Source organism: Astyanax mexicanus, chromosome 25, assembly GCF_023375975.1.
Source record: "Astyanax mexicanus isolate ESR-SI-001 chromosome 25, AstMex3_surface, whole genome shotgun sequence".
NCBI classification, from domain to species: Eukaryota; Metazoa; Chordata; class Actinopteri; order Characiformes; family Acestrorhamphidae; genus Astyanax; species Astyanax mexicanus.
Genome location: NC_064432.1, coordinates 5,943,289 through 5,955,658, shown reverse-complemented (window position 1 = coordinate 5,955,658; position 12,370 = coordinate 5,943,289). Strand labels below are relative to the sequence as shown.

At 37.1% G+C, this 12,370-nt stretch overlaps 1 protein-coding gene across 1 annotated transcript; it reads right to left on the bottom strand.

Annotated features, from left to right (window-relative positions):
* Nucleotides 1-1,242: 1,242 nt before the first annotated feature.
* Nucleotides 1,243-11,633, bottom strand: tspan5b (tetraspanin 5b). Its single transcript, XM_022681696.2, has 9 exons — nucleotides 11,240-11,633; nucleotides 10,389-10,439; nucleotides 9,899-10,045; nucleotides 8,397-8,567; nucleotides 7,415-7,540; nucleotides 6,065-6,112; nucleotides 4,202-4,318; nucleotides 2,985-3,046; nucleotides 1,243-2,409 (listed from the first exon to the last, which is right to left on the bottom strand). Exons 1-9 carry the CDS (start codon nucleotides 11,318-11,320, stop codon nucleotides 2,397-2,399), a joined length of 816 nt encoding a protein of 271 aa, XP_022537417.1. The 5' UTR covers nucleotides 11,321-11,633; the 3' UTR covers nucleotides 1,243-2,396.
* Nucleotides 11,634-12,370: the final 737 nt, after the last annotated feature.

Genomic DNA, 12,370 nt, shown 5'->3' with positions numbered 1-12,370 from the left:
AGACACGAGAGCACCGCTATTCCTCCTATTACACCTCAATGCAGCGCTGCAGTGAGTTTCAAGCTGTAATTTTACTTCTTTAAAAAGATCCAAAATCAAGAAAATCCTACCGAGTGCTGCTTTAAAGTGCCATTATCAGCAAACTACAGACATTACAGCCCCCCCAAAAAATGGCCTAAAGAAACCACAAAGGGTGTTTTGCTTGGGTGATAAAGACTAAGGTTCTGAATCAGAACGGATTCAAGCCTGAAACAGCCGATACCTAAACCAATAAAATAAGCCTGGATCAGCCACATCCCTAACAATAAAAAAATAAAAAAAAATAAATCCATGACAAAAGTATTTCTATAATTTAACACACAATGTAAAAAATCGAACGCTATTCCAGTAAGCATGCAGTGCCGTTTCCTTCCCTACCTGAAACGATGCTGTGTTTTTTACACAACTGATTTTATCGGACTTCTCTTTACAAATAAAATAAAATAATATCATATAAAACACATTTAATGCAGTGCTTACAATTGACTTCGTATTTACATTTCACATCATCGTGAAGATGATGTCTCGATGACTTACTTAGTTGAATACTGCGAGAGATGACTGATGGATTTGAAGACTGAAGATTTAAAGCCCTGTTCAGAAATTGTAATACTTGTAATATCAGCACCGTTGACACGTGTATATATATATATATATATAACTATGGAGTCAACTTAAGATAGCTTAATGTGAGCTGAACAAGCTTAAATCAGAACCAGTTAGCATGCTAACGTAGCTATGAAATGTCTTAGCCTTAGTGTTTATGAACACTAATTATGTAGTTGGAAGGCTTCTGTTTACCTCTCTCAAATGTCTTCAATTAGTAAAGACATGTTTATAGTGTCTGAAGTTTAATCCTGTAACTGTGGACTATGAGGCTAGTGTACTTTAAGGGGGCATTTTTTTTTTTTTTTTTTTTTACACCTGTAGTTGTTTTCTATGGTCCGAATCAAATGATGAGTTTGTTTATTATTATTTGGAGAGTTTTCTGCCTCTGCTTGGTTTGGTTTCACACAGGCACAAAAACCTAAACGCACCAAAGTGCGCCTTAATAAACCACACAAGCACGCTGTCTCCTCTGATTGGTTAGAGCTGTCTGGCATGGGAGCAAAAAGATTCTGTGTTCCAGTGCGGATTTCTGCACACTTTACAGCTGCTTTAACACAAAATGCAAAAAAAAAAACTGCAGCTGCACTTTAAAACACATGCAGTGAAGGCTAAACAGACCGCGCGTGTAAACCGCATGGAGCAGCATGGAGACAGCATTTGTTCAAAGCTGTGGTCACTGTGGTAATTAGTGTTATGTGGCTAATATATCAGATTAAACTGCGCTATATCAACAGTTTATCCTTAATAAAAAAAGTATATTCGAAAGCTGGTTCGGATTGAGCCCAGATAGTGTTCCCACCACAACTGAACCGTGCAAGAGTTCAATTGGGAGTTGTTTTGATCCGCACCCGAGCGCAATTACTATTTTTACACCTGCTCAATCGAACCGCACAAAGGGTACAAACGAAGCTTTTAACCGGACCAAGTAGTGCTGGTGTGAAAACGCCCTAAGTTAACATGGGGGGAAACTAGGTGAAATTGATTTTTAAATTATCTCTTGGGGCTATGTTCACACAGCAGGTAACAGTATTTCAAATCCAATCTGATTTCTCATTTTCAGATTTGATAATAGGGCATTTTTTAGCAGCCTGATTGGGTTTTTGTGACTTTTAAATCAATCCAATTCAAATAAAACCATATTTTGAGGGGAAAACTAAAACAGTAGTAGCTTTCCTAAAGCCAGATTTTTTTCCCTGTACTTTTGTTCAATTTAAATAACATTTTAGCAACATTAGCCTCATAGCTGCAGCTTAAAACAGAGGGAAAAAAAGTCAGACACCTTGTATTTTAGTGGCTCATCCACTATATTTAGAATAAACTGTGCCGAATGTAAGTTTTTGATGAGTAATATTTCCTCTAAACAGAAAGAATTGTCCCTTTTCTCTAAGTTCTAAAAAAAAAAAAAAAATGGCGGCTTTATAAAGTGGTTTGTGGTTAAATGCTACAGCGGCAGTGACATCTTGTGGCCACTGGATGTACTGCATGCAGTCATTCATCTGTTTACATAGGGGCCAGGGACGTCAATGAATTGACTTCTTGTCTCTTTGTCTCTCTATTCCAGGCTCTGCACCGCATTTAACGAGTGACAGAGTCTCTGGATCATCACTGTTGTCATGGTAACACTTTTGGAGAAGATAAAGTAGAGGAGGAAGTATCTGAATGAATATGAATGTGATGCTCCTCGCTGGTTGCCAGGATACCGAGATGAGGCTGTGTTGGTCGACGGCGGGTGAAGTGGCTTCAGTTTGTCAGGTAAAGAGACTAAAAGGAAAAGAAATAAGGTTAAGGGAAAAAAAGAAGAGGGAATTCAGCTTCCAAACAAGCCAAAAAATATAAATAAATAGAATAACAGGACAAATGTGTATTTACACGATACAGTGCGGAGAATGACATCAAACATTGACATATTTGTTTACACTATAAGGCACACTTAAAATCCTTTAATTTTCCCAAAATTCGACAGTGCATCTTATAATCCGGTGCACCTTATGTATGAATTCTACCAGTCAGGAGTAAAGGAGTTTCAGTTTAGTAAAGCCATTATACAGGAGTTTCAGTTTAGTTCTCCAGCAGTTTAGTTCTCAGACACTGCAGCAGTATTAGCTTTAGCCGCTAGCCGAAAACTATGGTATTTAGAAACATTTCAGCAAAAAAGTTAATAAATAAATAAATATTTTAGTTTTGCTGACTTAAATACAGATTAAAGACTAAACCAAAAATAAATTAAAGACTTAAGTGCATTCTAATCTTGTTTCATTACTTTGAAATAAATCAGGTCTGAAATGGTTCAAACTTGGCATTAAAACTTAATGCAGCACAGAAAACAGAAATCTTACCAGCTCTCTCTCACTGCCTCTATGTCGCTTAGCAGATTCTGAGCCAAACAAATCCCGAAAATCTGAAACCAGTCAGAATCTGATGTAAATACTTATGTATGTGTTTTATTTTGCACATTTAAACAGACAAACAAACAGAGAAAACCTATTAAAATGTAAATTAAAAATTAAATGAATGTTTAATCGAAAAAAAATCAATGTACACAGTTTTCCACGAATTGAGAATTTCAGAATATAATTTAGTTAATTGAATGAATCTGAATTTGATGAATACCTTCATAAAGCAAGGTAAATCTCAATATCATTAAAAAGTTACTTTATTTCAGTTCAAAATGTGAAACTTATATATTATATAGCTGTAGCAGATGACACGTCTCTCCAAACCATCACTGATCATCAGTAATTTTTACATTTCATTTGTAAATCAAGGGATCAGAGTCTGGAGGAAGAGTGGAGGAGAGACACACAGTCCAAACTGCTCGAGGTCTAGTTTGAAGTTTCCACCAATCAGTGATGGTTTGTTTGGAGAGTCATGTCTGTCATCTGCTGGTGTTGATCCACTGTGTTTTATTATCAAGTCTAAAGTCAGTGCAGTTTTGATTTCCCACAAAATCTTACAGCACTACATGCTTCTTCCCTCTGCTGAGAACAACTTTAATGGAGATGCAGATTTCATTTTCCAGCAGGACTTGGCACACTGCCCACACTGTAATTTTCTGAGACACTGATTTTTGGGGTTTTCATTGGCTGAAAGCCATAATCATCAACAATAAAAAGAAATAAACTCTTAAAATAGATCACTCTCTGTGTTTAATACATCTATATAATATATGAGTTTCACATTTTCAACTGAATTACTGAAATAAAGTAACTTTTCAATGATATAACATTTTTTTCGAGATGCACATGTATGTTCATTTTTATTGTTCATTTTTATTGCCAAAAGTCAAAATTGTTGAGCTTACTGTGGTTTGAACCAGTTGAATGCAGTGTGTGGGCGTGTATTTACAGGAATGACTTTTAGCTGCAGTGAAAGGACAACTGTGTATATTAAATTTTTTTTACAGACCTATTTAACATCTGAGCTACTTAGTAAAATGCAGATAATATCTAGCGGAGTCACAGTTTAAAAACAGAATATCTATGGTGAATATACACATTATGTACACACACAGACACACACACACACACACACACACACACACACACACACACACCTGTAGCAGTGCAATTCCTATGAAAATCCCGGCCACCACTGTAAGGTTCTCCTGTAGCCATTTCTCGAACTGCGGAACGCAGCCTTTAGTGTAGATGAATGTCTTCTGCTCAGAGTCCTACAATATTAACACACACACACACACACACACACACACACAATAAATTCATAATGTGCCATCTGGCTTATAAAATAGAGACGTGTGTAAAAAACATAATTACGATAACATATATGATTTCAATAATATCAGCTAGTTAGAACTGGGGCAGCGCTTAAAAAAATTAAGATTTAAGTCTTGTTTTTCATCCATCTTGATTATCAGGATTGAATCTAGATAAGGACAATCCATATAAAAACGTGTAAAGTATAAACAGTCTCAAAATGTATTAAAACTGATACAAATATGATCAGTCAAATTACTTTAGGTAATTCTCTGAAACTAGAGGTGGGGGATATGGCCCTAAAATTATACCGTGATATTATAGGGTATTTTTCCGATAATAATATTCTTGGCTATATGACAGTATTTTTTTGATTCATTTCATTTCATTCATTTTACTACTGCAACAAAATAAATATAATACATTAAATAACGTTTTATTTAGTAGAAATATAAGAGTTTTATATAATCAGTAGAACTGCAACGATTAGTCGACGTAATCGACAAAGTCAAGAGCGTGCGAAAAAAAGGGGCGAGCGAGGAAGATGCGCGTGCGCACACACATTGAGAAATAAAGCATCCTGATTGGCCTAACCTTATGCTTATGTGGCTAGTGAGGTTTCAGTGTGGGCGGGACTTGCAGCGTGAGACGCAGCGCCAGACAGAGCGGTGATTTAGTGAGCGAAGATAAATTACAGCCGACTCCGCAATACTCTAGTCTGGATCTGGTGAAATAATGACAGTTCTGCTCGCTGGACAGTTTAAACACTGACTTCTATATTACCTGTGGTGGTTAAACTACTGCAGAACGCTTGATAAGGTGGTTTAAACAGGATTAACTCCTTCATTAACATTACTAACGCTAGATAGAGTATCTATCTAAGTGTTAGGGGAATACTGTATGCTGTACAATATATTAAAATTGTTATAGTAACTATATAATATACAGCTCTGGAAGAAAATAAAAGACTGTGATGAGTTTCTTTGATTTGTTCTTTGAATATCTCTGGAATATAGTCAAGAGGAGGCTGAACTGTTCAAAATTTTTGCACCGGGAGTGCAGGTATAAAATTAAATAAAATGTACTGCACCAAATGGTCTTGGGACCTAAACGTTTAACAGTGAATGTGCAGTAAAAAATGCATTGAATCAGGAGCCTCACCACTAGAAAGTGCAAATAGAAGGCAAGGCAAAAAAATAATCATGACTAATTGACTAACTGAAAAAATTAGTGGCCGATTAGTCGACTACTAAAATAGTCGTTATTTGCTGCCCTTATAATCAGTAAAAACAAAAATATATATAAACGTCTGTTTTCAGTGTTTCTTATTTGTTAGTTACATATTTAACCGCTTCGTTTACTGGCTACGCATATGCAGGGGTGTAGACAAAGCATGGCGGCATTTGTTGATATGATATTCTTGGCGATATGAATCTGAGTTTTACTACTGCAACAAAATAAATAGAATAAATACAATAACATCTTATTTAGTATAAATATAAGAGTTTCATACCGCATAAAATAATCTATTATATTGTGTACCAGTACCAGCACAAGCAGAAAACGAATACACTGTAGTTGTCAGAGTTAGATTATTACATATATCTGTGCTAATTAGCTAATAATAATGATCTATGAGATTGTATTTAAGTGAGCTTGTCAAGCTAACTTAACAAAAGCAGGACTATGAAGTGTGCACTCACAGCTTTAGCTCGAATGTCGTAACCACACTGAGTATTGATCACATCCTCCTGCAAAAAGTGAAAGCGAGAGAGAGAAAGAAAGAGAGAGAGAGAGAGAGAAGACACGTTAATCTGAAAAATCAATGTGATTTTTTAAATTTTTTTTTATTTAACAGCACAGCACATTTGCAGTAAAGCTAGGCGATATGGTATAAAATATTATTTAAATATTTAAATAAAGACATTTTTAAGGTACACAATATTTATATAATGTGTGGACATCGACAAATGTTTTGTGTTTGATGTAAATCAAAGCAGCTTTACACTATATAACTACACGCGTGGGTATGGAACACAGGACTGTCTTGCTCTATTTACTTTCTTGTCTCAGATCTGCTCAAATGGTTTGTTGGTATGCATTTTGGGGCCTTCAGGTTTGTGCCTGTGTGAAAACAAACCAAAACGAGGGGGAAAATGCTTCAATTTAACAAACTAATTAACTGATTTGCACCAGAGAAACAAAGGTGTGACAGATGTGAAAACCAACAAATATTCCTTAATGCACTGTACAGTGATTTCTTTTTATTTTTGCGTTTTGGCAGCACATCATTAAATTTTACAGGATTTTTTTACACTGTAATAAAATGTGCAGTAGGGTCAGTGTTCTTTAAGCAGTGATGATATCCTTGATATACCTAATAATATATAATAAATAATATGTATGATTGTCCTCCTCTAATTTGCAGTATAACTCATGGCTGCCGAGGGTTAATATTTGGAAAAATATTTTGATAAACCAGAGAAAGATGTTTTTCCTGTGTACTGGCAATTCTCACAGACTACAGGGCGGATTGCAAACTCCCTTTCCATGCAGGCGTGTCACACAGCTGTATAAGCGCAATGCAGCTACGAGTAACAAAATGATTAAATATATATAATATTACATTGGATTAAATAAATCGTTTTTAAATATGTTTTCATTTGGAGTAAAGAAATATGTTGTGATGAGGTTCAATTCATAATGTAATTTGCGAATACCGGATGAAACACAAGCCAACGAGGGAAGTAGCAGCATTTGTTTGCACTGGTTATGTATTTATTTAAGTTTATATAAGTGTTTGAGTTGAGTTTGTTACAGTGAGGAAGTTGTGGGAAGTTGCTGCACTAGGCTGGGAAATCCTGAAAACTCCCTGTTTATGTTCTCATGGCTTCTGGAAGAAGGAGCGACATTCTGAGCTGGTGACGTAATCATGGGTTCTGTGTGTGTGTGTGTGTGTGTGTGTGTGTGTGTGAGAGTGAGTGAGAGAGAGAGAGAAAGAGAGAGAGAGAGACAGAGAGAGAGTGTGTGAGTCAGAGTGTCTAAGTACTCACAGCAGGGTCCTTTGTACAGCAGGAAAACGGTACTCCACATTTCTCCCGGCTCAGGTTGGTATCGGTGCAGTTAAAGTAGATGTTCAGATTCCAGTCCTCTGGCCCAAATGCTCCACAGCACTCCCACTGTGCATGCAAGAGATGTTTTACGATTTATTTCTAATTTTCTCCCATTTTTTCTCCTCAATTTAGCTAGACCAACTGTCCCACCCATTCCGCTGCTAGTCAGCTGCATATCCCCCATCACTAGTGATGCCACAACACAAGGAGGATACATGTAAAATCAGACACACCATTGCTGAGTAGCATCACAGCTCTAACACTCTGAGGAAAGCGCAGCGACTCGGTTCCGATACATCAGCTCACAGATGCAGCCTTGTGCTGATCGACATCACCCTGTACATCTACTGTACCCACCCAGAGAGAGAGAGAGAGCGAGGCCAATTGTGTTCTCTCAGGGCTCCGGCAGCTGATGGCAAGCCGCATGACCAGGATTCGAACAACAATCTCCCAATCATAGTGGCAGCGCTTAGCCTCATGTAAGAATACAGCATGTATGTCGTAAATTTGAGAAGAAAAAAAAATATATATATTGACTTTCTCTTAAGAATTACAAAGACATAAGAGTTCCTTCTCCTATCAACTTGCTGCTTTGGAGATATGAGGTTTTGTATCATCGATTGGGATGATTGACAGTATTTATATGTAATAGCAGTGCAATGTAATCCCATGTAATCCCATTATAATTAGTAATATTTTTTTTCTTTTAGCAGCTCTTCATTAATTTTACCACTTTTTTTAGCATTGCATAAATAACAAAACTAAATGTATTTCCTTCTGATTTCTCCACTAAACATAATTTGTATAGTAAAAACTATTTGGTACATTTATTTTGCCATTTTTGGCCGAACAAATTTGATTGGTGAATGTTCTGTGCATCCCTAATAACAAAAATATGCCCCATGAATAAGCATATTCTTACGTATTCCTGTGTAAAATCTATGAGGTTCTGCAGGTCGATGTCATCTCTGTAGGCTCTGATGTTGTTGTTGATGAAGAACTTGAGCTGGTCCTTGATCCAGTCTTTAAAGACGAAGGCCAGAACTCCAGTGGTCAGCTCCAGGAAAAATATTATCCCCAGGAATACGGAAAACTGGAGGAGGCGAAGAAAAAAATGTTAAGAAAATGAAGGAAAGAATCTGAATAACAGTCATGAAAAGCCAGTAAACCCTATGAAAAACTTTTGCTTAGGTTTGCCATATTTTTCGCACTATAAGGCTCACTTAAATTCCTTTTATTTTCCCAAAAAATCTAATGGACAGTGTGCCTTATAATCCGGTGCACCTTATGTATACATTTTACTATTTAGGTATTAAGGAGCAGTAAAGCACCTCTGCTGAAGTGCAGCGTTATAAGCACAGAGCACATAGTTTCTCAGAGTATAAAGTTTCTCCAGCACTAAGGCTGAGTGCAGCAGCTTTAGCATTAGCCGCTAAACCGCAGTGCTAGCTCTTTCGCAGTTCAGAGGCGAGTATATTGGAGTGTAGTCTGCGTGTTTGCCATGTTAAAACAAGCTATGTGGGACGAACCGGCAGTATTTAAAACCTGCTAGCACTGCGGTTAGCGGCTAACGCTAGTGCCGCTGCACCCAGCCTTAGTGCTGGAGAAGCTTCACTGAAAACTCTCCCTTATACTAATTTTGAAAGTCTAAACTTACTGTTAATAAACGGAAACGCTTTACTCACCCAAATAAACAGCTTTAAGGAAAGAAATCTGTATAGATTAACATCCAGCACTCGTTTGACTTCAAACGAAAAGTCTTTTTTTTTTTTTTTTATAAAAATTACAGTTTTGTTCACTTTGGCGTTTCCCCCAGTTTCAACATTCGAAGAAGGATTTTGGAGTAGTCTGTCCAGATTAATAGGTGATCCGAAATAATATTTAAATTGGACAGACTCCTCCAAAATCCTCTCTAACGAATACAATGGTATTGCGATATGCAGGTTCATTATTGATATGATCAATATGTGGCATCAAATACCGATATTTGTATTGAAACATAGGCCCTTTAAACTTCCTAAGACTAGTCCGCTAGTTTGACTTAGTAAAGTCAAACTACATATTACTCCATGTGGTGGCGCTAAGATCAAACGAATAGTCTAAACCTGCAGTAAGGAATATTGGTTGCTAAATTTTATGAAACCGACACCAAAAGATGTTGTGAAATATCATAGAGAATTGTCTTTAAATATACTGAGAATCACAGTATTGTGAAATCTTCGTTATCGTGGAAAATATACCGTGATAATATTGCATTGTTCACCCCTAAACCAGGATAAAAAAGATAAGTAAAATATTCTCCAACAGTCCTAAAATTGATTGTTTATTATGTCCAGGGGTCTGCCTATTTGTTCTCTGGCAAATGTCCTGAAATTCTACATTTGTATTGTCCACTGTACACAAAAACACAGGAAACAGACTCACAAACTTGAGCAGGAAGGAGTTTTCCCGCAGCGCTCCGATGCAGCCGGCGAACCCCAACACAAACATCACCCCTCCAACCACCAGAAACAGCCAGACAGGGTCGAACCCTCCCAGATCAGTGATGGAGGAGATGTTCGAGAGAACTCCCTGAGAGAAAGAGAGAAAAAGAGAGCGAGAGAGAGAACGAGTGAGGTGAGAGAGTCATTTTGTCTCATTTTCTGCCCAATATTGAAAGCCAATTAACCCTCTCCTCACTCATATGAACTGCCCTCTGCAGACAACTTTTAAGGAGATGTGGTTTTCATTTTCCAGCAGGACTTGGCACACTGCCAAAAATAACAATTGGTCTTATTGTTATTGGATTTTTGGGTTTTCATTGACTGTAAGCCATAATCATCAACAATAAAATAAATAAACGCTTAAAATAGATCACTCTGTGTGTAATACTGTGTGTCTATGTGTGTGTGTGTGTCTGTGTGTGTGTGTGTACCTTTTCGCTCCATGCCCATAAAGCCACGGACAAGAACGCCACCCCCAGCAGCTGAGGAGAGATTCAGCATCAGTTATAATGAGTGAACAAACACATTGCAAATGATTTATTTTATATATATATATATATATATATATATATATATATATATATATATATATATATATATAAAATAGTTAACTACATATACTACATATTTGAAGTATATAAATATATATATTTATATACTTCAAATATGTACAGTAACATGCATATATGATAAATTATAAAGAATATTATCATAATAATAATGATAATAATAATAACGTTGCAAAATAGCGCTAATCTAAGCTAATAAAAAATAAATCATGTTGTTATTATAATTAGTCACCAATACAAATAACAGTTATTACTGCTATTATTACACTGAAAAAAATGTTAATAATTGTATTAATATTTACACTGTGCAAAGGACATATTAACTTTGTAGAAATGTTTTAAGTCAGCCAATTTTATATTTGCTCATTTTTTTGTCTGATATTAAAGTTTGTTTGATAATCTGAAAAAAAAAAATTGGTATGTAAAAAAAATCTGTAGGGGGCAAAGATTTAAAACTGCATTTTAAACATGGCATTTTAACATATCTGAGTTTGTTTCAGTAAAGACAGAGTTAGAGATTGTCTGGTTTGTGAATTTTGTAAGTATTTGTGTGATTTTAAGCTAAAACCAGATCCAGATCCTCATTCTGACTGAAGCCCTGGACCCGATGAACCCGGGAGCTCTGCGAGCTCTGGAGCTGAGGGACCGGGCTGACAGACTGACAGTGCGCGCGGGGGGGGGGGAGACAGTAACACCGCGCGCCGCTCTCTCACCCAGAAGATGATGTTGAACCCGAAGATGAAGTATTTAATGCAGCACCCGACCTCGTGCACGTTAAAGTGCTTCCCGGACATCTTTACCGCGCGCTGCGTCTCTCCGAGAGATCCGCTGGAGCCGAGCCGCCGCTCCGTCGCCGCTCCGTCGCCGCTCCTCCGCTCACCCACCGCCTCCTGTCCGCCGCTCACCCGCTGCTCAGCGCCGCCACCATCGCGCCGGATTAAAGTCTGCGCCTCTAAACGCCCCGCAGGCGCTATTTAACAAAATAAACCCTCCGAGAAACGAAATACACCCGTGTCTAGAGACACGAGCTCAACCCAGCTCAACACCACAACAACGGAGCGGCGCTCCCTACCACAACCACTTAGCGACAGATCAGATCACTTCCGCCCAGCTCCATTCCTTAAATAAACTTATTTCAAAATAAAAGTCGAGTACAAGCTCTGGGTTCGCTCTAAGCGAGGATATTTACATCAAATCACATTACAATACATTACAATATAGAAGTGACCCAATTTACAAAAATTAATTTCAGAGAGGTTATCCTCGACCTGGACTTAAATCACCCCCTCCCCTGTCTAAAAAAAAAGAACTCACGCACACACCAAAGGATAACAGAACTTTATAATTTGGCTATTGCTCTGCAAAAAATAAGAGACCGCTTAAAAAATATGAAAATATCTTTGATTTTACCAAATTGAAATCCTCTGGAATATAATCAAGAGGAAGATGGATGATCACAAGCCATCAAACCAAGCTGAACTGCTTGAATTTTTGCACCAGGAGTGGCCTAAAACTATCCAAAAGCAGTGTGTAAGACTGGTGGAGGAGAACATTCCAAGAAGCATAAAAACTGGTGATTAAAAACCAGGGTTATTCCACCAAATATTGATTTCTGAACTCTTAAATCGTTATGAAGATGATGATTATTTTCTTTGCATTATTATTTAAGGTTTGAAAGAACTGAACCTTTTTCATTATTTTGTCCATCTCTTATTTTTTCCGACTTTCATGAGACTTGAGACATCTGTATATTGTATATTTTTGATAACCCCTATTTGACCACAAGGAGAGATTTATAATACATTTGGTTATAATCTTAGGTAAATAAGATACGCACAAATTGA